Genomic DNA, 27,283 nt, shown 5'->3' on the forward strand with positions numbered 1-27,283 from the left:
TTTTTCACTCACAGTGGACGGGGATAACTCTCGCAATAGATTTGTGCATTTAGCCAAATTTGATCCACGAGCCGGTATCATTCATAAACTTTATAAAAATTAATTTCATGTATAGCGGAAAGGGCTATTATCAGTTCCTCTCTGAAATCAGTTGCCAAAGGTGATAATAAAGTTTTGTACTTTTTATACCGTTAAATTCAAGATAGATTTTCTGGAAAAAAAACTCATTTCATTGACATCTGATGATAAAACACAGTTGAGAACGAAACAAAGAATCATTTACGTGTATTAGGGAATTAAGGGGAATTTGGGGAAATAGATAACAAAGCTACTAATTCAACTAGATAAAGTCTCAAAGTCCTCTGCTGGATGTTACCAAAAGAGGGAATGAAGAACAGGAATTGGAGAGTGAGGTATAGGGAATAGGGAATAGGGAATAGGGAATAGGGAATAGGGAATAGGGAATAGGGAATAGAGAATAGGAAATAGAGACCCCATTTCCTATTCCACATTTCTCGTTTTCCACTTCCCATTCTCCATTTCCTATTCCCAATTTCCATTTCCCATCTCCATTTCCACTTTTAGTAACATCCGTCCTCTGCTTGTTAATTTTGCAAACCCGTTACTTTGTTTCTACAGCGACATGGGTTGGCGGAGGATACATCAATGGTACAGCGGAGGTACTCTTTGATAAAGACCAAGGTCTCGTCTGGGCCCAGGCTCCCTGGGGTTATGCACTTAGCCTGGGGTTGGGTGAGTGCGAAGACCAATACTTAAGGTTTTTCTTCTGAAAGTTAGAACGTTTTCCGAGTGTCCACAATACTGTTTGTGGCATTGCGAATGGTTTTCAAACTAATAACGAGAAAGCAACATAAACAATGATAAGACTGAATGTAGCATACACCTTACCAAGGCTTTTCACCGTTGTGGCCTGAGTTAGAATTCAGAGCCTTGCGTCACTTGTGGTTTGAGTTTTCTGTTGGTGTTCTTCCTTATTCCAGAGGTATTTATCCAGGTTGGTCGGTTTTTCTCCCTCCGAGGATAAGCTATTAATGTGAATTTCGTACGGACACTTCGGATGAAGATCCATTTCGTGGATTTACCACTTCCCAATTCTGTTCGTGTGTGTAAAAGAAGTACTAATTCTTCAAGATCAAGGAGGTTATTGCACTATATTATTCCACTACTCTGTCATTCTATTAAATGAGGTCAAGAGAATGCGAAAAATATGCCACGGTATTACACTGTAGAACAGGGCAAAAATACGGAGCAACAAATACGCTACAATAAACGATCCAAATTTTGATTTTTTGGGGTTTTATTTTCAGGCTTGACTTTTAAAGTAACGAACTTTAAAGCGCGATAGCTTTTTTTTGTTGGTCACAAAGAGAGCTTTAATGGTTTTGTCAGTGGCATAACTCCTCAAGCCTTAAAGGTTTTATTTTTCGCTTACTCCTTATGTGATCGATATGATGCTCAGATAAGGTCGTAAGATGTACTCCGCGAGCTAAAATAAAAAATACTTAAGGGTAATATAACAGTGGAATAATAAATCCCTAATTCGAGTGTTAAACATATAGTATTTCTGCAATTTCTGTCTCTTCCGAAAACACAGGTGATATAAACCCTAATTTTTATCAACCCACTCGCGATTACCTACACAAATTTGACCATATTTTTTACGGGCAGGTGGGCTTCTTTTTGCCAAGATCATGCGCCAAAGGGAATACATTACCATGATTGACCCTTTCCAAGAAAGGTACGGTCCGCGTATGGGTGGATTGCTATATATCCCCGCACTGTTGGGCGAGGTATTTTGGTCTGGTGCCATCTTGTCAGCTCTTGGTGCCACTGTCAGTGTCGTTATCGGCTTGGATCGCTTCACTTCTGTCGTTGTTTCTGCGTGTATTGCTATTTTCTACACGTTGATGGGTGGATTGTACTCTGTGGCTTACACTGACGTTATACAACTCATCTGCATCTTTGTTGGATTGGTGAGTGTGGTCAGCAGTCGACTGTTCTGTGACATGTGTACCACATCCCAACTGGGTGTTTTTATTATAATATGCCTTGTTCCAAGTATTTTCTTATGAACTGTCAATCAAAACCTGAGATTGTACCGAAGGATGTCTATGGTCTCAATTTTACTGTAACTGGCCTAAGCTTTAGGCTATTTGACTGATGGTGCGTTGTTAACAAATTAAACTGTGTAAAAACAAAAACATATTTTTGCATCAGAAGTTTGTCATTTATGTGTTGATACAGTGTTTGCTCTGGCCCCAGTCTCACTCCGTCCTCTTCACTCACTAGTGGCTTAGTGTTCCATTCGCCATGACTCATAAAGCAGTGAGCAGCATTGCAGAAGATTCCGGCAAATGGGTTGGTGAGATACCTACTGCAATGATTGGAGTGTGGCTGGACTATGCTATGTTGCTGGTAAGCTTCTCCTTTTCCTACCTTACACTGTAGCCACAGTAGCGAACTAACGTTAGGTATTTGTTTAGAGGTTAGATTGAAGCAGCGAAACAAACTATGCTTGGACATGGTTTCGTATATTTCATTTTGATGCTACATTTTTTGTGTCCAGATTTGCGGTGGCCTTCCATGGCAAGTCTACTTTCAGCGTGTGTTGTCGTGCAAGACACCCGTAAAGGCTCGTATATTGTCTCTAAACGCTTCTCTGGGATGTATGATCATGGCTGTTCCTGCAGTACTCATTGGAGCCATCGGTGCTTCAACAGGTGATCTGATGATGTATATTTTACTCTTACTGTTAAGTAATCAGATCGGTTCATTGTAGCCGAAGGGGAATCAAGGAAAGGCTCTTCTATATAACAGTTGTTTTTGTTTTTTGTTTTTTTTTAATATGAGACAGCTAACAAACTATATCTTACAGAAAGAAAATGAGAAAAAAGTATTTTCAAATGTTCATTAAACATGAACTATGAAATATGCCTTTTTTCACAGGTAAAAAGCCACTGAGGCTGACAGAAAAGATGTTAGTCTGATAACAAGGAGGGATGGTACATTCAAAATAACTGCGATATTTTTCTCTGCAGACTGGACCCAGACTTCGTTCTACAAACCACCTGAGGGGAACATTACCAACCAAACAGCCTCAGTATATGTCGATAAAACTCTGATCCTTCCCATGGTGCTTCAGTACCTCACACCAACAGCTGTGTCATTCATTGGTCTGGGTGCTGTGTCTGCTGCCGTCATGTCGTCCACTGATTCCAGTATGCTCTCAGCCAGCTCCATGTTTGCCCATAACATTTACAAACTCATCTTTAGACAGAAGGTAAGCATTGCGTAACAAGGCACGGTTCTCAAACCAGATTTCCAGAAACTCGAGGAATCCTCGCTGGCTTAGATGCGGGATATATAGTATGAACTACTTGTCACTGGTTTGGAGAGTTGAGCTCGGTCCTAACTGTAACGCAGACGAATGCTGTTCATATTTATACTGTGACTTAGGAAATATGAAAAGACGATATTGCAAGTACCCCGCATTTGAAAATATTTTGGCCTTGCATTTATGTTCTTTTTGAAAAAGCTAATTTAAAGTTCCTCTCTTCAGGAATGTCCCCATGTATAGAAAAAATAACGGCGCGAGCAAACATGAAACATCTTTCTCTCGATATTTCTCTTCTTTCAGGCCTCCGAGAAAGAAGTTGTGTGGGTGATGCGTTTTGCCATATTTGGAGTTGGCGCGGCCGCTACAGCCATGTCTCTGGCTGTTGATTCCATCTACGTGTTATTCCATCTGTGCAGTGATCTCGTGTTTGTGATACTGTTCCCACAGTTGTGTTGTGTTATCTATTTCAAAGCCTCCAATACTTACGGCTCCATTGCAGGCTATATATTTGGGCTTTTTCTGCGTGTGGGTGGAGGGGAAGATAAAATTGGTTTTCCCGCCTTCATTAAATACCCATTTTATGACGAGGTAAAGGGCCAGCTGTTTCCGTTCCGTACTCTGTCCATGATTGTTTCGTTTTCTACGATCGTGTCGGTGTCGTTCTTAGCAAAGTATTTGTTTGAACGGGAGATTATACCTTTGAAGTATGATTTCCTGCACGCCTTCATGAAACATGAGATCCAGGAGGAGAAAGAAAAATACATGGAGGAATCAAAAATGTGATTCTCTTTCATGGGGAGATTCCTAACGGGGGTTACAGATGCCGACTGATATGGGTGATGTAATTTGTCCTGTTACACGTATACATGGGTAAAACATGGTTTGTCTTCGCTAAAATTTTGTTTCGTAGAATGTAGGTCGTTCCTTCATTTTGACTTTCATATCCTTAGTGAATATCATTTTGTGAGTGATTAGCACGTGCACACACAAACATGGCAACTTTTTCCTTTTGGCTACAACTCTCTAGAGACGCCAATCGCCATTTTCTGGGCTTAAACAAGAGTAATGACCTGTCAGGTTTTTAGAATTTTGAACTATCAAACAAAAATTAACCATCAACTCAAGACAGATATAGAGGGGTTGATTTCGAGTGCGGAATAAGCCGGGAACAAAGGTCTTTGGGAAACGTGATTTCAGCGGGAGTAATGTTTACAATCGTGATCATTTCATGTCAAGGAATTATAATGAACAGGCAAAATCCTGATGCTCCTAAACAAGATAGGGTCATCACGTGTGCTCTTACGAAAAAAAACAAAGGAAAAAAATCATTATGTGACGTTTGATGAAAGTTATGAGTTCATGTGTACAGGTTCAATTTCAAAGGAATGACCTGGAACTCTCGACATTTTTTTAAACATACTTTATAACGATGGTAAATATTATATTAGACATTATGGGTTTGTTGACTGGAACATGTAAAACGGAACATAGAGAACGTTTATTTCATGCTGTACACCAAATAACACAGTGAGGAATGTGTAGCGTGGACTCACTGCTTTACTTGAACCTTCATGTACGGTGATCGGTTTGCCTTAGTCTGTTTGTAACACTTGTAATAAAAAATAGTGTGAGAAGAAGTGATGGTTCTCAATCTCGTGTAATACTAATAACGACAAAAATGAGGGATTTCGATAGCGCCATATCTATCAGCTCATAACGCTTTAAAACACTTTGGGGGACACGTGGGACTTTTGACTGAATTTGGCAGTTTACAATCTTCAAAGGGAATTTTTGCAAATGCCCCCAGTTTCAAAAACCTTTGTCTACCAAAAACCCCATGTTTGGTTTGACCAGGTTTAACTAAATGACAAGCAAAAACAGGAAACCAGTTTGAGCAACTTTCGTGAAGAAGCTGTCATCAGAACAGCTTTAACACGTGTTTACGTTCAGCATGATTGAGGTGTATGCACTGTCTATCAAGCGGTGCTCTCTAGATCGCATGTGTTTTTAAACAGAAATAATTGTACTTCTTCAGTATAAGCCTTCTTACAGCCAACGTTTTTACCGGATGTATTCAGACTTATCATTAATATATTTGCTTTCCCCGTTTGTTTGCTCGTCTGATCGTGAACAAATGTACTTCCTTTCTTTGCGCCATGCACGATAGAAGAAACGCGCAACATACCGCTGGCGCAAGCTTTGCACGCCTCTTGAAAAGAAGATGAAAACTTCAATATTGGAGAAAAACTCACCAAAATTTCCCATAGTTTATGCATGGTTTAGAGTTTCGTCTGTTCAATAAAATCTTCACGTTTGTATTATAATTTGTTGACGATTGTAACAAACAAACAAACAAACTTTCTCCAAGCAAAGTTTATTCTTTTTGTTTTGTTGAAAGAAGGGAGGTCTAGTGTTTCACCTTATCAAAGTCTTCTACTCGAAATGCTTTTTTTTTTGGATATTTTTTTTTTCACGAAGAAATAAGTGTAGAGTCAGAGGTACCTCAAGGTCAAAGCACGACCTTATCATTCATAAAATATTACCTAAGACATAACCTGCTTTTTAAACATATTATCACGAACAGAAGATTGTAGGTCATGTGCTTCTGTAATGAGAATGTGTTGTTATTTTAAAAGGTAACCGTATATGATACATAATACGGCATAATGCGCAACTGCTGTGTTTTCTGTCATGTAAACAGTGTAAACAGATATGCACTACCGTTTGCGTAACAATGACGAAAAACGTATACTCAAATATTTATACAAAGGTTAATTCTCTTTTCCGTATTTATAACTGAACAACCTCAGAGTCTCAGCACCAATGGCGGAAATTAATATTGCCGGCGCGATTGCAATCGTGCTCTTTTATCTGGTAATTCTTGGCATTGGCCTGTGGGCTGTTCGTGGTAGGCGAAGAGACAATGAGGAAGAGGCAATGTTGGCAGGGAGAAGTCTAGGATTGGTAATAGGGACTCTCACTTTGACAGGTACTGAAATGTTGTAGTCTTTTGTAAGTTGTTATGGATTATGGTGAGGGTCGAATAGGTAACAAGCAATTTTCCACAACTTAAAAGAAAACTTACTGTCGAAATTTATTATTTCATGGTAAAAAGGCGAGGAAAAAAAAAAAGGTTTAATGATTCCAGTGTTAGAGAGTATAGAATTCTACCGGTATACTCGATCCTTACAGGCACATGTTCTAACAGGTAAATCCTTTTCTGAAAAAAGGAGATCTTCGTTCTAGTGCAACATGATGGCTAAAGAAAGCAATGGACCCCAAAATTTCCCCAAAGATGCATTAGATTTAAATGTGACAAAAGGCAAATTACGATTGATTAAAAGTTAAGTTTTTCGTTTGTCTCACGATGTAGTCACATGTGACGATTGTAACAAACGAACAAACTTTCGCCAAGCAAAGTTTATTCTTTTTGTTTTGTAGAAAGAGAGGAGATCTGGTGTTTCACCTTATTAAAGTCTTCTGCTTGAAATGCTTTTTTTTTTTCGATTTTTTTTTTCACGAAGAGATAAGTTAAGAGTCAGAGGCACCTCAAGGTCATAGCGCGACCTTATCATTCGCAAAATATTACCTAAGACATAACCTGCTTTTTAAACATATTATCACGAACAGAAGATTGTAGGTCATATGCTTCTGTAATGCGAAGGTGGAGCCTCTCTTTGGGTATTTCCGAAGAAATCGAAGACGCGAAGATCACCACGGAAAAAACGAAGATCTCAAGATTGAAGCGAAGATCTGAAAATTGACCAAAATTTGCGTGATCAAATTGAACTCTTAGATATAAAACTGTCAAAACTGGTAAACACTACAGAAAATATCTGTTATTTCTGAATTTTGACATTTGACCACATTTCACTGCGATTTGACAAAGGTGTCAACAGTGGTTTACAGTCGCTGCCGCGAAACAACATCCGAAAATCGAAGATAAAAAAAACGAATATTTGCAAAGAAGTCGCGAAGAAAACGAAACCGTGGGTACCCATAGAGAGGCTCTATCTGTCTTTTTGAAGCCTTGCGTGAAAACCAGGTTCATTTAATTATCATGTGACAAAGCTCTAAACACGCAAATATAACTGAATTCCGGCCACCAAATGTGAGATACTACCACATGTACTTTCGAATTAACTTAAAACAAATCCCGTGAGAACTGAACGCTTATTACAAAAACGCGTAGAAACGTATTCTCTTTCACGAAGTTATTGACCAAAGAGACCTGAATTGATTTGAAATCGTACGCGTAACTTAATTAAAAGCAAAAATTTTCATAGCCCCTTCGTAACACTTATTTTTTCATCACTTAATTTAATTGCGTTGTTACAAGATTTTGATCATCATTTTTTTAATTGATCCTGAAGCGAAATTAAAAGGAATAAAAGAGAAAACGCAAAATGAGGTAATTCAATAAAACGCACAGCGTAAGGCCAATAAGATTGCAGTAGTCACCTGTGAGAAGCATATCTGATTCGTTATTCAACTGCCTCAAACATTAACGTAAAAATACTTGTTGTTGCAAATACCTTGTTTAAATTTATTCTAATCTTTAATGATTTCAATGTTTTTCCGTATGAAGAGTAAAAATCACGGTGATCCCCAACTTTTTCCCTTCGCATCCTGTGTGGGCACGTAATCATGTTTGTAGTCCATTTTAAACAAAAATGAGGCTTGGTAAGAAGATGCATCGTCATGAGAGAATGTTCTTTTCTCTCTAAAAAAGAAAGATAACTTACCTATTCCATACACAGTTGTATTCCTTAATAGCCTTAAGCTTCTTTGCTGTGTTGAAAAAATTAAATAGTTTCTCAAAGAAAACGTTACTAGTAAACGTAATTCGTCTCCATTAGAAGTGAGGACATAAATTTTGTTCGCAAGTTTACAGAGCCGTGGAATATATAGAAAGACTGTTACTTTTGATCAACGAAGTACACCTATTTTGTTATTCTAAGAATCAAGTCAAAACAGTGCTTCTTGTTCATGCGAAACGTAAAGAGAACTGATTGAAGAAACCCATATCGATGAATGTTCTTGGAGTACTCTTACGATAAATACTCTTACCTAATACGTAAATACCCCGCACCAAATACATATACCATGAGAGCATTTACCACTTTTATTAATTCAGAAATTTTGAACCACTGTAACCTAGGTAACTAACAGAGAAAACTTGAGAAAAATGTCTTATCAAACTTTATCTCTTACCGAGCATAAAAAAATAGTTTTAGTAAAAAAAGTGCAAGTTTTCAGTGTATTATGACAATGCCTCTCTTAGGACAGATTTCAGATGTGTGCGCCAGGATCCAAAGTCCGTTCGCAGGCCCATCGTGTCATGTCATACATATCCTACACAATGCCTCAATACCTCTACAATTTCAAACAAAGCTGGGTTGTTGAATGGACTTTGTAAAATTGTGCGGATACCTGAGTATGACTACTTCCAGTCATGAGTCTGCTATCAAGAGTCCAGACTACCGTTTAATTTTAGGACAATATCTTTGTTTGTACAGTCAAACCCCGATTAAGCGGCACTTGATTTTGAAAACGGTCACCATTTATGAAGCGGTCAATCGTCAAATTTCCAAACGCCACCTTCACCGAGAAAAACGACCGGTCTGTGTTAATTCCTTTGTGGTTACTTCAACTCTCGCTTTTGCATAGGCAGGAAACTCGGTAAATTGCTACATCGAGCTACGAAACCTTAAATTCCAATCGATTAAAACTTATTTTAATACTTTGTCATGAAAGACACTGAGTTCACCAACATCTGTTGGCCAGACATGAACTTCAAAAACTTTTCATATATTTCGCGTTGTTTTAGTTGTAAGCCCTAAGACATAAATTGTGTCGTCAATTTTAATTTCGTGATCACGTTTTTTCACTTCATTTAAGTCAACCTCTTTGACACGGTTGATCGTTTACCAAAGGTTGACATTATTTTCCTGTTTCACAAATAACCGCTTCAATTCCCGTCACGTGCCCGGCAGAACGATCTGTTGAGGTTGTATTTCCGAATTTCAATTGCTTTAAGTTTTTACAAAAGCTTACAAGCTTCTTGTTTCCATAGCAACATGGGTCGGCGGAGGATACATCAATGGTACAGCCGAGGTGCTTTATGATAAAAGCCTGGGACTAGTCTGGGCCCAGGCTCCTTGGTGCTATGCTATCAGCCTGGGGCTTGGTGAGTAACAAAACAGAGATTTTACCACGTGATTGAAACATTTCGCAAATTTCACCGACCAAATTCATTAAAGCTTATGTCGCCAGAAATTAATGCTTTCCGTGAAATTATTCCTAAGTTTCCGATCAGTTGTTACAGCTTTCATGGGCATGGGGATCTGGGGTCTGTATCTCAAAATTTTTTAAATTTAAGGACTCCGAAGTAATATTGATCTAAATCTAGGGATCCAAAGAAGGGCATTCAGAATCATCTATCCTGACCTTTCATATAGTGTAGCACTAGAAACAGTTGGCCTACCGAAACTTCATGAGAGGAGAGAAAAGATTTCAATCGATCTGTTTGACGAGATCGTCTGTAACCCCACCCACAATCTCCATAGCCTCCTCCCCCAAAGGAAGAGTTGTAAATATGCACTGAGACGCAAAAGTGATTTCACTCTCCCCCTATGTAAAACTGAGCGTTTGAAGATGTCTATAAGATGTAGAAAATTTTTCTTATTCTCTCTTTTGTTATCATCAGTATTTGTAAATATCCCGTAATTCAGCCTATGGCTGCAATGGTGGTTAATAAAGTATCTCTCTATCTCTCTAGATAGGTGCAGCTCGTAGCTTAAAACCAATTCATTCTGTTTCGTTTCCCAATATGGTTCGAATTTTAAAACTATTCATATTTCGATCTTAAATGTTAAAATGGCGACCAGAAAAGATTTTTCTGGGATCTTCACTACTAGGGGAGCCGAAAAACGGGTCCAAGGGCTGGATATCTTACCTGATCAGGCTTGTCTTCAACGAAGGTCATTGCCAAGACACCGTAAACACCACCCTTCCTGTTCAGTTGTAGTGCAATCGGAACAAATGGCGACTATTTTCTTATTTTTATCTTATAGGTGGACTTCTGTTTGCAAAAGTCATGCGAGAAAGAAAGTACGTTACCATGATTGACCCTGTTCAAGAGAAGTATGGTGCGATAATGGGTGGGTTGTTATACATACCCGCCCTGCTGGGAGAGATATTTTGGTCTGGCGCCATCTTGTCAGCTCTTGGTGCCACTGTGAGTGTTGTTATTGGCTTGGATCGCTTTACCTCCGTTATTGTGTCTTCGTGTATCGCCATTTTCTATACTCTTATTGGCGGACTTTACTCAGTGGTTTATACTGATGTGATTCAACTCTTCTGCATCTTTATCGGATTGGTAAGTACAGCCAGCAGTTTCACTTTTTTTGATATTCGCATCACTCACACTATGATCAGGTTTTAGGCTGTTTGCCCGCTGTAATCCAGAAAACAGATAGCTGGAAGGGTCCTCCACTAAAAACCTGTAGTCTCTGTTACTTGTGATAAAGGTCTTGATATCTGTTAACATGTTAGGAAGACTGTCTGTTGAAACTCCTTCCACTTCACTTACTAGTGGCTCAGTATTCCTTTCGCCATGACACACAAAGCAGTGAGTAGCATATCTGAAGATTCTGGGAAATGGCTTGGAGAGATTCCTACTGACCAGATCGGAGTGTGGTTGGATTATGCGCTGTTACTGGTAAGCTTCTCGATCTCTGACCGTACGCGGTATCAGAAGGACAATATTTCGTGTTTTCTTTGAAGCACTGAGATCACGTTAACTGACGAGATCAATTGAGATTAGGGAAAAGACGTACTGGCCAAGAACATTTCTGCTCCGTAAAAACTTGAGAAGGAGTCTTTCGTTCGTGTTCCGTTATTGATAATCATATATGATTAATTTTTCGTTTTCTTCCATTTGCAATGTGCAGATATGGGGCGGCCTTCCATGGCAAATTTACTTTCAGCGCGCCTTGTCGTGCAAATCACCATCTACGTCTAGAACAGTCTCTTACACCGCTTCCATTGGATGTCTGCTTATGGCCATCCCTGCAGTGCTTATCGGGGCCATTGGTGCCTCGACAGGTAGAAGCATTATGAAAATCCCTACCATTCCCCCCTTCAATATTCCCATAATTGAAAGCAAATACAAAGCTGACCATACTAACCAGAGCTTAGATGCGAAGAGGAAGGGGGGTGACCCTACCAGGGTGGAGTAAAATTCTCTAAGTCGGTTCATGCTGAGGAGACCAGGATAAGCTCAGCTAGGATGAGCCCTCTGATTTTCCTCGAGCTCACTTATCCCCACCTACCGCTGTTTCTTCCCCCTTCCTCTTCTCTTAAATGCATTGATAAGAACTTACGCCAAACATAGGTCAACTGCCCCATAACTACAAGAGCCTAACGCTCTTACCGTAGCATAGAGCAGCTAAAACGCATGTCTTCCTTCCTGATTAGGGAACCTGGTCAAAGCTAGGTGATCCCCTGTATGAGAGGTATTGTGAGAGTAAAGTTTGCAGATTGAGAAAACAACGTAAATGATCCTAGAAGAGAGTTAAATCCGCACCTTTGAATCTGAGGTCCAGTCCCCTCACTGCCAGGCTGCTGCGTCTCTACAAAAGCTTTTTTTTATCTAGGTTCCTGTTGTTATTATGGCATATTTGTCAGAGTCTGAATAAGGAATACGCTTCAAATCAACGTTTCGACACAGGTGCATTGTTGAACAACGACAAGTCGACCAATTTAAGCTATTTCCCCAAAACTAGATTGGAAAGTGAGTTATTTACAACGCTAAAAAATACATTTAAAAGCAAAAACCAAACGTTTTCCACTCTAGATCATCTTCGGGTAAAAATTATGACAATGACTTCGTGTTGAAAACGTTTTGTTTTTAATTTTCAATTTTGAAACCTAAGAAAAATTTATGTACAACTGGAAACTCTTGAACAGATGCAAGCCAACTGGGCATCCTCCATAAATGCTTTTAAAATACAATCTTAGTTTTCTGCACATTAAATTGGCTTTATTGTTTTCATCCAGATTGGACCCAAACGTCATATAGACCATTTGAGGGTGTTACCACCAACCAAACAGCCTCTGTAGAGCTTGATAAAACATTGATCCTTCCCATGGTGCTTCAGTACCTCACACCACCTGTTATCTCATTCATTGGTCTGGGTGCTGTGTCTGCTGCAGTCATGTCTTCTACCGATTCCAGTTTCCTATCTGTTAGCACCATCCTGGCTCATAACATATACAGGCCCATCTTCAGAAAAAAGGTCAGATACCTTCCATCATTTTGGTGTTTGCCCTTTCTATCAATTTTTGTAGTCAAAGAGTGAAATAGAACCTGTCCCAATTAGATTTTAATTTTGAGTCCTTTCAATTCTCTTAGGCGTCTGAGAAGGAAGTCGTGTGGGCCATGCGAGTCGCTGTCGTAATAGTTGGCGCAGCTGCTACTGGAATGGCTCTGTCAGTTGAATCCATCTACGCCTTGTTTCATCTGTGCAGTGACCTGATCTATGTGGTCCTGTTTCCTCCGTGGTGTTTATGTTTCTTTTGGAAAGACGTCAACACTTACGGCTCCGTTGTGGGTTACATAGTAGGGCTCCTGCTACGCGTGGGGGGAGGGGAAGACAAAATTGGTTTCCCCGCCTTCATTAAATACCCGTTTTATGATGAGGTTAAGGGTCAGTTGTTTCCATTCCGCACGTTCGCTATGATCGTTACTTTTGTCATTCTCATTGTGGTGTCTTCTTTAACAAAATACTTGTTTGAAGGGGACATTATACCCCTGAAGTATGATTTCTTGAACGAGTTCAAAACTTGCAACATAGGAAAAGCGAATGAAACAGGTCATAGGCCAATCGAGGGTAAATACGTTATGAAGGAGCGTGGAAATTCTGAAATATGACGAAATTTTACCTGTGTGTTGTTGTACCCTCTTTGTGCCTTTTTCATCTTTTATAAAATACTTTAAGATTTTTGGATCCAAAATTTTGGAGGACGCAGGGTGTGGTTACACTCTCTTTTGCTTTGTGTTATGTTTCTTTTAATTATATGCGGCGTATAGTATACTATAAATAGTACTATATACTATTTACTTCCTTAAAGCACTATGTACTATTACCCTTTGTAATTCAAGTGATTCAGCTTTTCTTTGACAGGAGTGACTCTTTATTAATCAAATTTAGTATCCAGAATCTTTGATTGGGTATAGGTCATCGTTTTTCAACAAGACTCTTTTATCAAGTTTCATACCCGTGTATTTAGTGTCAGAAAATAATTATGGAATCAAGGTAGTTTATTTTCAACATGGAAGCTTCACAGAGTGATCCTTTTAATGTGTTGTTTTCTTGAGAGTTTATCGCTGCGACATAAATAAAGCTTTATATGATTTCAGATAGAGCTTGTTCATTTCATTCGATTAAAAACTTAGAAAGGTTTTTTTATATATTAGACATAACAAAAAGTGTGGTTTTCATTCATGAAAAATTTTATTCGCATTTATTTACAGCAGGTTAAGTAACTTACTCGAACGTTATGGATAACACTAGTATCAGAGTATTATCATTACCCAGCATGTGTATTGATTTAATTCGATTTTTCAGACGTTGAAACCGGAATGGAAATCGAGGTCCTGACGTCCTCTGCGCAATCAATAAATATAATTCTTCTCTGTTTACTGGATAGTTTACTTGTGTGGATGAAGCGAAAAACAAAAAACAACTGGTTTGAACTGACTACAATTTTAAGTATGATATGTATTTACAAAATTTGTATCTAAGAATCAAACATGGCTGCCAATGAACCACCTTCTAAAATAGTCTGTTGGCCAGTTTTGCAGCCCTGATTATAGTTCTTCACCTCATCTGTAACTTGTAGCGCTATTGATTCTTCACAATGCGAGCTTTCCTGAATAGAAGAGCCACTACTATTCTTCTCAGTATTTTGTATTTCACTTTCGGTGTTTTCGATGTTATTCTGACATCTTTGACTCTCATGAACGTGATCACGTGACCGCAAGTGTTTCTTCTTTGGAATTGTGATCCGCTGATCAACGGATCTAACACTTGAGACAGTTGATGAACTGGAACTACTCGTCCGGTGAATTATCACTTTTACCTGCCGGTGGTCCTGGGTACTATTTAAGACACTTTCGGTACTAGTCTCCTCCATAACTCCATCGTATGTGACAATAGGAATCATATCTTCGCGCGGCCGCAATTGTTTCATCTGGGACGATTTCTTCGCTACTGTTCGAGGAGGCTCATGCTCCTTAATATCATTTGTTCCGTTATCAGAAATCTGACGAGATTTGTTTCTACTTTTTGTTTTTGAATGACGCGTTTGGCCACTTGGAAGAGAAGGGACCTTGTCGTCGTCAGAATTATTACTGTAGCGTTCTGAATTTCCACGGAGACGCAGGCGATGAAGAAAAAGTAAAAGAGCAATTACGCAAAGTCAACAGAGGTGACATGCCACCACATTTATTTATTTACTTCTTTAGTGCACTATTTATTTGAGTTTCCAAAAACCAGAACTATGGTAATCCCAGCAGCCAATCGGAGCAAAAGTCGACATCATCCTTAGCCAATGAGGACTCAATGCAAAAACAGGCAAACTACCAAAAGCGTGGGGAAACGTCAAGTCACGATTGGTTTTCACGATTGGTCTAATGCATGAAAAGAGTTTCTAGAACAACCACAGACCGAATTAGAGCAAAATCAAAGCAATCCAGGATTCTTTTCGACGCTCGGTTGAAATTAATCTGATAACGAGATAAATTCAGCAATGATAACGTCAAGGTTTAACTACTTTTTACGGTGTCGCGGTTAATTTTCTCTTTATAAGGGTGCAAACGATTATTAATGGAAGCCCCAAAACATGTAGACTCTTACCAGAAGCACGTTTGAATGTTTTCTTTCTGTCCTCTGCCCTCTCCTATACCAAAGGAAAAACAACTTTTTCACCAATTGAAAATAAGGGAACAATTCTAAATTTTTGTAATAATTTTCATGAATAGAAAACGAAGAGTAAAGGCGTAAAAGCTAAAGGAGATAAAAATAACAGATCAAGGTTCGAGCTGACAAAAACGTCTTTTTTAATGTCTGCACCTTCTTTCCGCAGCGAAATATCGTGCACATGCTTATGTTTGAGATCGACTGTCCGGGAAATGCTTACATAGTTTTAAATGTAGTAGAGATCTATCACGGATTCCCTCTGGCCTCAAACACTATCGTCTTCTCCTGCTCGATTAGTTCATAAATATCATGCACACATGTGCAACACTTACGTATTGTAACTGCAACCCAAGCTCACGATTGGATCTCCTCAAGTAATTTGCTTCCGACCTATAGTAGTAGATGGCAATCCTTGCAGAAAAAGAATAGAATATATTTGTATTTAGAAGACATTTATATAGAGAGTAGCAAAGAACGATTGGTTCCTTTTTAACGACAACGTATGTACTTACGACATCAATATGAACACTGGGATAACGACACTCGGGCCACTCAGATAGTCAACTATAGTGTCTAGCAGAGCGGGGCCATTGTCGATGGATTCTGTAAGTACCCGGTACATGTTGGGTTTGCCCCTAAGGGTCAATAAAAATTAGAACAAACCTTGAATTAACTCTATTGCACTAAATATGCCCTGAAACAGCTTTAAAATTCTCGCAATTTATAAAAAACTGATAAACAAAGGAATGCTGATCAACAACATAGTTTCATTGATTGTTATAGATAGATAACGGTAGATTTGCATTGAGATCGAAAACCATGCTTTTTGGCTAGAAATTTCCCCCTTTAGAAGACTGTATCCTTTGATTGTATCAACTCATTTCCGGTAAAGAAAGGGTTTAGCTTTTCTCGAACAACAGTATGTCTTCGCTTTGGCATTCAACTGATCAACAAGGTACGATATTTTATTTGGCCATACAAACATTTTACAACAATTATTGTGCTGACAGATTCACACCTGAAAGGGCCGCACCATTTTGAAGGTTCTATCCTACAGAAAAGAAACAAAACTTAGTTAATCACTCGAGACTTGCAAACAGCTTACCAAGGGAGAGCTTGAAATGGAAGAAAAACTCAGGCAATTTAGATAACAACTGAAATTGTGTGATAAAAATCACGACAAAACAGAGAAGCAGTTTATATTACAGTCTGTGGAATTCTACTTACTCCACAGCAGCATATCCTACAGCCAGCATACACAGAAACAACATAACGAGAAGGAGGACCAAGTAGAACCGGTGAGAGGCCTTGAAAATTCTCTTGGGAGGGACATTAGTGACCATCACTGCCCAGCTCCTAAGGTACATGATAATAACTAGCTTCAGGATGTTTAGCATAATGAGCCCTGGAGAGAACACGAGACCCATCCTGAAAAAAAAGAAGATGATTCTAAGTATAGAGCTAATAGAAGAAAATACGTATGCGCGTACGTCGTTTGATAACGGCAATCGCGCCTTGAAGTTGAAGCGAAAGCCATCATGACAAATTGTCTTACAAAGCCGAATTTTAGACAATTTTCCGAACCATTATGCTGCCAGATAGAGGGAGTGCGCTAGGCTTCTTGATAAGATATCATCATCATCACCATAACCCTTTGTACTCTCTCCAACAATTCACTGTAACTCATGTGGTGCGGCGATAAGGCGCTCTCTATTAAAGGCAATCAAATAACTTGCTCTCTTTAACTTACCAGATGAGTCCCTGGCTGTTAATAAGCTGCAATACATTTTCCGCAAGTTTGAACTCGGGATAACCTAACTGAGGAAAGAAAGAAAGGAGCAATTTGTTTGAGTTCCCTTGTCTGCAGCAGAGGAGGATACAACAAAAACAAGTTTCTTTATTATAAAACTTGGAAAGCTTTGGAATTTATTCATACGTCTCCCTTGCGTTAATCAAGAAAACCTTACCTCTTTTGACAAGGATGACTCTCATATGAACACAACAAAAAATTAAAATGTTATCCACTCACGATTTTTTCAAGATCCAAGAGTCGGCCTTGAAAACAGTTAAGAAATCTGACGGTGAGGGATACGCACAAGTCACCGGTCAACACACTAAACACCAGGGCTACTAGGTCAATAATTGTTAATTTAAACAGCTCCTGACCAACTGTGGTTTCCCAACACAGTGAGCCTGAAAGAAACCAAAAAAAATAATAGACGCATCACTTCGGATGTCTTAGTCCAAAAAAAGGGGTTCTTTCACAAATGATCAACAAATATCTTTCTCCTTCTGTTGATTGAACTGTTTCGCTTCTCAGAATGATGCGGTCGCGAAGAAAAATAGAATTGTGCGATCATTGTTGAAAAACAAAGCTATACTCTCGGGGAATAAAGATCAGTTAATGATCACCACCTTACCATCTGTGGTGTTTTTTGTGACTGTGGTAACAGGAATAACAGTCGAGTTTATCACATCACTTGTTGATGAGACGTCCAAGGCAGTTACTTTTGACTGCAAAGAAAATAAGCAAAAATCACGGCAGTTAAAATGGGATATAGAAGATTGACACAAAACACTCCCTCGACTGATTCTTAGCCTTAACTTAATCGAATCTTCTCCTTCAAGTCCTCAGGACCTCTGTTCTTCTCGCCCTTTGGAGCTAGAGACACTTTCCCACACTAGCACTCGGTTACTCTCTCCCCTCACTCTCTCTCGCGGTCCGGAGGACATGGAAAATTGAGAGCCCAAGAACGAGATTGATAGCTCACCTTACTGACTGTTTGACTGAGAGGGTTAATGAATGAGTTATGGAATGACTGAGCTTACCCGCTGACAGAATGAATAAAAGAAAAAGTGATCGAACGAACGTTATTCGAATGACTCACTGGATACAAAATGGGTGTCTGACTAACCGACTGTCTTTCGATTAAGTATCTCCGACTGACCGACTGTCTTCCTATTGATTAACTCTGAATAACTGACTGTCTTCCGATTTGATTAACTTACTTAGACTCTGTGCGCCTATTTCGAGTGAAAGGCCAATGAATTACTAACCATTTGACTGGTTTATCTATTGCATAATTTATATAACAGTTCTCTTAGCCAAAATTTTAAATTTCTTACCTGATTTATTTTGTTAAGGAGTGATATGACCAGTACGTACATATTTCCAAGATACATGAACATTATTCTAAAAAGAGAATGAAACGGATTCTTCGCGAAAAGAACAAAATAAAGCGGCCAGAGTTTTGCTTGGTTTTCCTGACGGACTGCTCCAAGAACCTCCCTGCGCAACTAAAGTTACTGAATTGCAAAAAGGTGTAAAGACGAGGACTGGTATTTCGTGAACAGAGTTGACAATGTCTTAGTACTCTTATTGAGGGAGATTTTTTAAAGTTATTTTAACTCGCAGCTCTGATGAATTACAAACAGGTTCGATGCGACGAGTGATATTTCGTGCGCAGAGTTAACAACGCATCCCTGATGAAGTTCTAATCGAGAGGCGCTGGATTCGTGACATTCTCCTAATACCTTGTTAGCTCCCAGTAGAGAGCGACTCTTGGATGATACTGCTCCATCATGGAAATCAATTTGAAGAATACTGGACACACAGCATTCATGCCGGTAATTGCGAGAGAGATCTGAAAAAACAAACGAAAACACGCGTGAAAACGGGCTAATATCATTAACGTTGAATAGAGTGCTTTTTAATTGAGTTTCGCAATTGCAAAACTAACGTAATCATAACTGTAAAATCAGAGGAACTGAATATACTTAAAGTAGAAAAAAAACAAACTGCCTAAAGTGCGGAACACGCGGGCGACCAAGTCGTGATTGCTTTTAGTTTCGCATTTGATTGGTCTAGAGAGGCATGAGTTTTCTGGACCAATCATAGAGCAAAGTAAAGCAAAACCAATGCTATCTCGGAATACTGGGCCATAGTTGTAAACAGTGCCATGCAAGTGGGCTACGTTTTTGGCAGATATGTTCGTTTTAACCTTTTGACCCTATGAGTGAATAGTATCTAAATTTGTCAGCCCTGAATCAAACATTAAGGTGTGGAGAATAAAGGAAATGATGTCTAAAGAAGCTCCTGATTGTTGAACAAATTCTCCTTTTCAGCACCCTAGGAAATGTATAGAGAACAGCAGGGAGAATATACAGACTGATGTTAGGGAGTATAGTGTTAAGTTACCTCATACTGCTCTAACACAGTAGGTGGTCTTCCTTCCTTGTCTCTTTCATCTGAACGCTTAACCACCAAGTATATCAAGTACGCGCTTGCGCTTAAAACGCCCAGAACCAGCACATTTGCACATACACGGAGGGCGATGAGGGTTTTCCTGAAATAGAGTGCGTGACAATACGTTCATTTATTGAATGATCTAATAACTTTTGCCGCTGATTAAAGCTATCACGAATCTCTTGTAGCTTAGTGATATGGCACCTGAAGTATTGATATTAGGGTCAAGGGAACAAAAGCAGCCGGATTGTAATGAATAACAGCTACATTTTGGTCCATATGAAACTCGTGTAGCGTTACGTGTTATATATAAAACTTACTTATTTATCGTTTTCCCTTTTTCCACTGCCTCAACCATTTGCTCCTGTAGGAAATTAAAAATAAACAATAAAAAGATACGAGTTAAATGAGATTACGAATGGCATGAATTGTCGACACCATCGGAAAGTATTGATTACCTTTGAAACAAGATGGTGAGGAATTGAAACGTTCCCGTAGAAAGTCAAAGCTAGTTCACTCCTCATTGGTGAACCTGCACATTTGCAACTATAAAGTTTACAGAAGACGCCATATACCCGTAGTACAAAAAAATTCCTCGGATATATTTAACAGTCATTCGGTAAAGCCTATATTTCGAGAAATGTTGTCTGCGATATTTCATCCAACATTGCTGCTAATTTCTATGTTTTCAAACAAAGATATAATTTATAACGTGACTTAGTCAAAAAGGATTTCAGTTTTACCAAAAGATTAGACGACAGGCTTACTTTAATAGCAGTAGTAAGGGAGGCTAATTTATTCTCCGCAGTCTCTCGCTCTGTGATAAGAAAATCCCAAGCTGAAAACACACGCCAGCCGAATGGATATTGATCATTTTGACCTGAAGACTTCACTAGACTCTGTTCGTGAGTGATACTGCAAGGTAAAAATCAAGGTTATGCAAGCTGTATTTTTGTGTTTAGAGATATGAGTTCTTCTATAACTCCACCCCTGTAACAAATTTGTCTTGTCCTTGACAAGATCCGAAGATCGTGTCAGGAGTGGTAAACGTCGGGAAGACTGTTACCAACGGCGGGTGAAAGAGAACAATTGGGAAGACCAAGCCCAAAATCCTCCTCGGATCTAGATCAGTTCCATCTCTCGTGTATCTTGATAACTATGAGTAGCCTGCTTATCAGCTGGACATTAATTAGTACACAATACTTACGCTCGGAGCACAGTAATGATACTGAAGAGATAAATGACCATGAAAACCGCGAAGTAGGCCACCGGCAAGGGATACTCGACCACGCCCACCTGGATGTTCTCATTTCCATAATAGCCGTAAAACAAAAAGGAATATTCCAGATATCCCTGTGGGGATAAAAATTGTAATGATGGTATTTTGTTAGAAAAATGCTTGATTTTTAAGTCTAATTAACATCTCCTGTTTTTTTTCTATAACGTATTATGTGTACACTCCAGAATGAATTGAATGTAAAATTTCAAAGGTGATGACCTAACATAGTCAATCGTCACCTCATTCATTTCTTTCAGTGATCCATAATCCTGAAGTCTTAGCTCCTTACAGGCTAACATCACTAGGCATATTCTCCATAATGTTTTCTATACATTTTCTGAGGTGCTGACCAGGAGAATTTGTCTAGCAATCGAGGGCTTCTTTCGTTGCTGGTTTTTTCTATATTCTCGTGACCTTATTGTGTGATTCGGGGCCGATATTGTAAGGAGAAATTAGATGCTAGTCACTTTTAGCGGTCAGAGGGTTGACTAAAGATTCAACAGTTGATCGCTAAATAAAACTGCTACAACCAACGCCGAGATTAGTAAAAACGGCACTAAGAGACTTGGGTTAAGACTTTACCTTCGCATCAAGAGACTTGGTTTAAGACTTTACCTTGGCATCAAGAACTGCTGTAAGACGCTGTGCTGTGTGTCTCTCACTCTCAGGAATACTCAGAGCTGTCGAAGGACTCATGAGCTGAAAAACAAACCAAAGAAGATTATCATTCATTATCTGGGAACAAATTCGTGGCTTACAAGAATTAATAATTTTACCAATATCCGCGAGAGAAATTAACTCGATCGGAACATTAACGGTGGAATGTTACGATTAGAAACGCTAATAAGAAAGCGTAGCAAGATTGCAAATTTCAGTCAGAGGAAATGGAGATTTCTTTTAACATGATGGTGAATGTTTACAGAGGTAGTATAATTTTCTAAGTTAAAATTTACAAAGAAGGTAATGTACTCTGAAGCTTACCTGTGGAACTATAACGAAGATCGTTATAAAGGTTAACAAAATGAAGTTGATCCACGCCAAAGAACGTAAAAAAAAAAAAAGAACCGATGCCAGCCCCAAAATGTCCTGAAGGAAAAACACGCTATTGTTTGAGAAAGTAACAAAAACTTCTTCCTAGTGGCGTGTTATTTGATTACTAGTTTTCTCGAGATTATTCACTCAAGGAAAACAATAGGAGACCACAGTATTGGAGACAATCTCCATCTTTTTTATTTCTTCAAAGTTCATTTTTTCCATCATCTAAGGAATCTTTATGGAATGTGTAGAACCTTTATGACTGTAAGAGGGTAAGAAATGTTGCGACCCTTCTTTTGCATATTGAAACATTCCAAGGTAACAAAAAGGATAAAAAGGAATTGTACTTCATGCTTATTCATTAGTTTTTTTCCACTGATGCATCAACTCTTCTATGGTTCAGGGACACTCTGAAAGCAAAGCTGATGATTTCCCAACAATTCATCGATTAGGAAGCTGTAAGTACGTCCTTGTCGTTGATAACCGCTCTACAGGATCACACTAAACCCAAAATGTGTAGTTCGTTATTTTAGTTAATCATAAAAATTTTGTGGCTACAAACCTTGAATATTTTTAATCCTCTTTTCCCAAGGAATGAAGAACACGATGAAGTTTTGGAACTGTCTTTTAATTTGTCGAAAAAGCTGAAGTCAATAAGAAAAGAAGTTCATTACTCAGTGACAACAGCAATAGCTTCATGGAGAATGATGATGGACAAGACATGCGAACAAATCAACATAAAACAAAACAAGAATAAAAAGATAAAAACGCTTGAGAGGAGCGCTAAATAAAGTCTTTGAGGTGGTTTGCAGTTGTCCCAGTCTGGAAAAATTGGGCAAAAAAACAGGGGGGAACACTCAAAGAGAAAAATATACTAGATAAAGAGCCGTTCCCCTGACAACCACAACCACAACCACCGATCGTCATTCGCCCATCCCTTCTTTCGTCGTCATTGGCTGAGAGCTGGAACAGGATGCAATGGTTCGTGAACACTGATACGCAAACCTGGCTGCGGTTGAAACAGAAAATCCGTAGTGTCTTACCACTTAATCTATAACTGCGTAATTGAAATTAAAAAAAAAACGTTTCAGGTTAATTTTGAGTCGCTGAGCCGGTTTGGAATCGTAGCAGCAGTCCGATCAGGATAGATAACTGATGGTAAGAATCAAGTATTTTACTTATTGACCAATCATAACTGACCTATTCCACACAATGTCTATTACATACCTTATCCGAGACTCCTTTAAATGCTGCAGTCTGTTCAGATCACCTGAATGCTGTTCGACGTAGTTTTTGGCGTTTCTGTTCAAATAAGTGTTAGAGGAAGAAGAAGAAGCATATAATACAAACGAGTTGATCATAAGAATTCTTATAGACATAAAATTTCAATCGCTTTTGGCTGAGAGAAATTGTTGGCTCTGGGGTGCAGATTTGCCAAACGAATTAAATACAACTAGCCCAGATTGGTCTACATTAGCTGTACCAAAGATCTTTACACCTCGTGTCCCTGTTATATTTGGTACGCGGCCAAAATGGGCATGTTTACGTTGGAATACCTAATTTTACCACATGCCTCTAGTGGGGACCCTCTAGGTTCTTCTAGGGTGTGCACTGGGGCATTGTAATAGGAAAGTATTCCAAAAACACTTAAATCAAAAGATGACCACATGAAAACACCGAGAAAATGACAAGAATATCATGATAACTTTTATGAAAACGATGCCGGAAGGTAAAGGTAAAGCGCGCAGTGCTATTACATAGCGAGAGAATATTCCGGCCTTGACCATTTTTAGTAAATAAAAAGATCATCAAGCACGTATGAGGCGGCCTTTGTTGGAGAATCTTGACTGAAAGATAGATTTCATATCTATTAGGCTGTGCTTGACTGAATCTCATCTTGCTGTAAAGTTATTAGTGGCTGTGAAGATTTGTCTCCTGTGTTCACCTGATAATTTGTAATTCCTGTCCATAGTCCATGGCTTTTCCTTTACTCCCTTAATAACTTCTAATTGTAGTTGAATGTTCTCAAATACATCTGTAAACACCTCCTCTGTTTGCGTCTTATTCGGCGACTCACTGTAATAGTGAACTACAGGTTAAACTAAAGATGAAGCGATTTCCTTGTCTTTGTTAGTGAACAGAAGAGGTGGAGAGGGGGAGGGGTAGGAGGGAGAGAGGTGGCTTGTACTCTGCCATAAAGTGTACGAGAATTTGAGAAGAAAAGGATAAAAAGAAATTGTAGAAACCGAAAAAACCTCCCATTTGAAAGGAAGAGGCAGTAATCAAATTCCCGTTCAGGACCAGTTAAAAACTAAAACTAGATAACGTTTCTCACCTTGATGTTGATACTGAGGGCTCGCAGGCATTCTTGGTCGGTTTTGAATTTTCGTCGGCCGTTGAATTTGGAGATCGTTTTCTAAGCCAGTTGAATCGCGACGGAGATTTTTTTTCTTTGTTCTCCTCAGGGGTATTTGTCAGTAAATTCCTAGCATTCATTTCACCCATTTCTAACCTTGCATCTTCCTCGAGACCTTTTGGGATAGAATATCACTGTCATGAACGAATTATTTAGCCATGGTTGTCTACTTGACTGGTGTGGTTTTATTTACCACAGAGCTTTACGACTGTTTTAGAAAATCATCACAGTTTTAGAAATGTCAGAGTCGTTCACAAACAAAACTAGAAATTGTTGACTATAACAATTTGCATTCTTAACCATCACATTTATCATGGTCCTCTTCATTAGTTATTATTGACAGAAAATACAAAGCATTAGTGAGTTGTAAGTAGTCGAATCTGGGGCTAATGGAGGGACGATTCACGTGAAACTAAAGGGCGCCACCCAGAAATCAAATTAACTTCATCAGTTGGCAATTTATGTTTTTTATATTTGTCATGTATAAGATAATAACTTTACCTTTTATTTCTCCGGAGGTTCTGTTGCCACTTGTCGAACATATCCGACTTTCCTTGGCCTGTTTTATTCTTTATAGACTTCAGGAAAATAAATAGAGCAGATTATGATCGATGTTTGTCGGCGTCGAAATTCCGGTACACCACCAATCTATGGAACTGGCTCAAATGAAACGTTCTTTGTTCGGTGTAAACATTTTGATAAATTGATTGACTTTCTGTTTCTATTCCGTCAGTCACCAGTCCATTTCTGTAACTCTGTATAAATTTACTGTTTGTCTTATGAACATACTCTCCGCTCTCGAGAAACATTGTAACTCCAGAACATCATGGTTCTAGCAAACCTTTTAGAGTATTTAAAAACTTTTAAGCTTGTACATAAGTGGTTGTGTTTACTAGTCTCTTACTTAAGCTATTGTGACCTGCTGTATTTATATCTACTGAAGTTAGGACATAATTTCAGCTCCTGGCCATCTTGTTCCCAGTATTACTAGAAAAGATGAAGGTTATTCAATCTACCCGGACAGTCGGTCAAAATCTTTGAATGACACCGACAGCAGTTTTTTAGACAAAATTCTACCATTATATTACTGAACATCTTGTGCATGTGAAAAACGTAAAAAAAAAACTCGTTAATGACCAGAAATAAGAATTCTAACCACATGCGGTTCGATTAGTTTGTTCCTCTACCCAAACAATGTATTCCCTCAGTAGTTTCCTTGAAGAATGGTCAAACTTACGCATCTCAGATGGCCTCAAGTTTAAGTACTTTACGGGGCCTTGTACTGCTCAGATTAATGAACTCGATACCAAGATATCATTATCGATATAGTGACAAATTTTGGATTTAGTTAATTATGCGCAGATTATGGCTCGCTTCAAAGTGAAGCATAGTCGCAAATTTATGAGGTTTAGTCGCGTCGGCATATTTAGACACAGCACTAGTTTTGTAAAAACTCATTAGTAACCTTAAAACAACCTTAAACCAACCCTAAAGCTCTCATAAGTCTTCAAAAAGACTGAACGATTGTGATTTGAAAAAACGGCAGAGGTGAACGGACCCAGTTTGCGAGTTTATGTTATCTGGAAAGTATATATAAGCAGCATGTCGTTAGTGTAATAGGAGGATCGGATATTATGATTCAAAATAAATTGTACTTTCTAAATGAAGCGTTAGTCTTCGATATGTATGCATTAATGTGTATATATCTATTCCTACCTTTGTTTAGGATATCTTTAGATCTTGATTATTCGTTTTTTTTTATACAAACTCAATTCCGTGTCTGAATCTGTGCAAACACTTGAATACAGATATGTACAGTACCTGGCGTTGAATTCATAAACGTTTTGCTTGCTTTCTTTTGAAGTATAGCTTTCATGACTACATACGTTTATTGAAATGAATTTTGTTTTATTTTTGTCAATGAATTGTTCCGAGAACGAATTAAAAAGAAGCATGGCTTTAAAGACAAGAATAAAATCCATCGGTGAATTAATAATTGATGATATTCAAGGAGCGCACTGTTTCGATGGTGTTTCTGTGATATTTAAGGAATGGTCATTGAAGCGTGGGTAGGTCAAGAAAATATTTTGAGCTCTAGGGAACATTGTTTTTTTACTCAGATGAAATTGATTGAACAGCGCTAAAAAATCACATCTTTTCTGTTGCGTTTTGTGTCGTTGCGAACAGATTTTGAATGCTCTCTAAGTGTGACATTTTTTTATGTATATTACAATTTGAGATAACAAGGAGGTTAGAAAAAAAGTTGTTTGTTCTGTGGTCCTTCAAATTCGCTTTTTGCACAGGTACCACCAAATCAACGAGTCTTGCGTTGAAACCAGATCGGCCGGTTCGAAACAGGTCTCGATAGAGCTTCAAGTAAACCCGATTCTGTATCCTTTTCTATATTTATGGGGCAAAAAGCGATCAAATCAATAATCGGGGACAAAAAAAAAAAATCGGAGAAAGAAAACCTAAACGTTGATTCACCAGGCGGAAAAAAAAACTATGTGATGAGAAGGAAAATTCATTCATCATATCTATTCTGTGCTTAGCATGCCAGGTATATAAAATGAAACAAAACAAATCAAGGCTTCATATAATTATAGAAAATGGGCGTTTCCAGCTTTTACGCCCTGTGATCTAATTTAAACAACAGCTAGTTGAAAGTGCTAGCATAGTGTTAGCCATGCATGTAGTAAGCCTAAAACAAATAACGCAAACCTAGTATTCAATGGGGTGAGCGAACAGATGTTATCATTGGACTTCGGCCATTCCACCTAAGTTAAAATAACTGGGAACATGCATAATTAAACAAAAATGAGAATGAAATGACTTTGCCTTTAACTTGAATGAAGGAACCGAATATGATAATTGAAATACGATCAGAATGAATGGACTTTTGCATTCTAACTGAATGAGGAACTGAAATGGTAGGTTTAAAAAAAATCAAGTCAAGAATGAA

At 38.6% G+C, this 27,283-nt stretch overlaps 3 protein-coding genes across 3 annotated transcripts; 2 read left to right on the forward strand and 1 right to left on the reverse strand.

The window, feature by feature from the left end:
* The first annotated feature begins 1,697 nt into the window (after nt 1-1,697).
* LOC131778825 (high affinity choline transporter 1-like) lies at nt 1,698-4,141 on the forward strand. Its single transcript, XM_066165540.1, has 5 exons — nt 1,698-1,994; nt 2,311-2,436; nt 2,588-2,741; nt 3,060-3,301; nt 3,659-4,141. Exons 1-5 carry the CDS (start codon nt 1,713-1,715, stop codon nt 4,139-4,141), a joined length of 1,287 nt encoding a protein of 428 aa, XP_066021637.1. The 5' UTR covers nt 1,698-1,712.
* A 2,019-nt stretch (nt 4,142-6,160) lies between these two features.
* Nucleotides 6,161-14,066, forward strand: LOC131778822 (high-affinity choline transporter 1-like). Its single transcript, XM_059095290.2, has 7 exons — nt 6,161-6,347; nt 9,435-9,548; nt 10,435-10,739; nt 10,956-11,081; nt 11,314-11,467; nt 12,422-12,660; nt 12,777-14,066. The coding sequence occupies exons 1-7, from the start codon at nt 6,182-6,184 to the stop codon at nt 13,293-13,295; spliced, it is 1,623 nt and encodes a 540-aa protein (XP_058951273.2). The 5' UTR covers nt 6,161-6,181; the 3' UTR covers nt 13,296-14,066.
* A 97-nt stretch (nt 14,067-14,163) lies between these two features.
* Nucleotides 14,164-25,149, reverse strand: LOC131778821 (transmembrane channel-like protein 3). The gene is given in 25 exon segments (XM_066165388.1): nt 14,164-14,787; nt 15,283-15,325; nt 15,678-15,756; nt 15,858-15,980; nt 16,364-16,396; nt 16,573-16,773; nt 17,096-17,163; nt 17,375-17,538; nt 17,766-17,859; nt 18,472-18,538; nt 18,880-18,989; nt 19,544-19,691; nt 19,912-19,955; nt 20,359-20,506; nt 20,799-20,944; nt 21,486-21,569; nt 21,852-21,924; nt 21,926-21,956; nt 22,468-22,549; nt 23,129-23,207; nt 23,851-23,866; nt 23,869-23,981; nt 24,241-24,436; nt 24,823-24,880; nt 25,111-25,149. Coding segments are annotated over 25 exon segments (2,862 nt in total). The 3' UTR covers nt 14,164.
* Between the last annotated feature and the right edge of the window lie 2,134 nt (nt 25,150-27,283).

Source organism: Pocillopora verrucosa, chromosome 4 (assembly GCF_036669915.1).
Source record: "Pocillopora verrucosa isolate sample1 chromosome 4, ASM3666991v2, whole genome shotgun sequence".
NCBI lineage: Eukaryota > Metazoa > Cnidaria > Anthozoa > Scleractinia > Pocilloporidae > Pocillopora > Pocillopora verrucosa.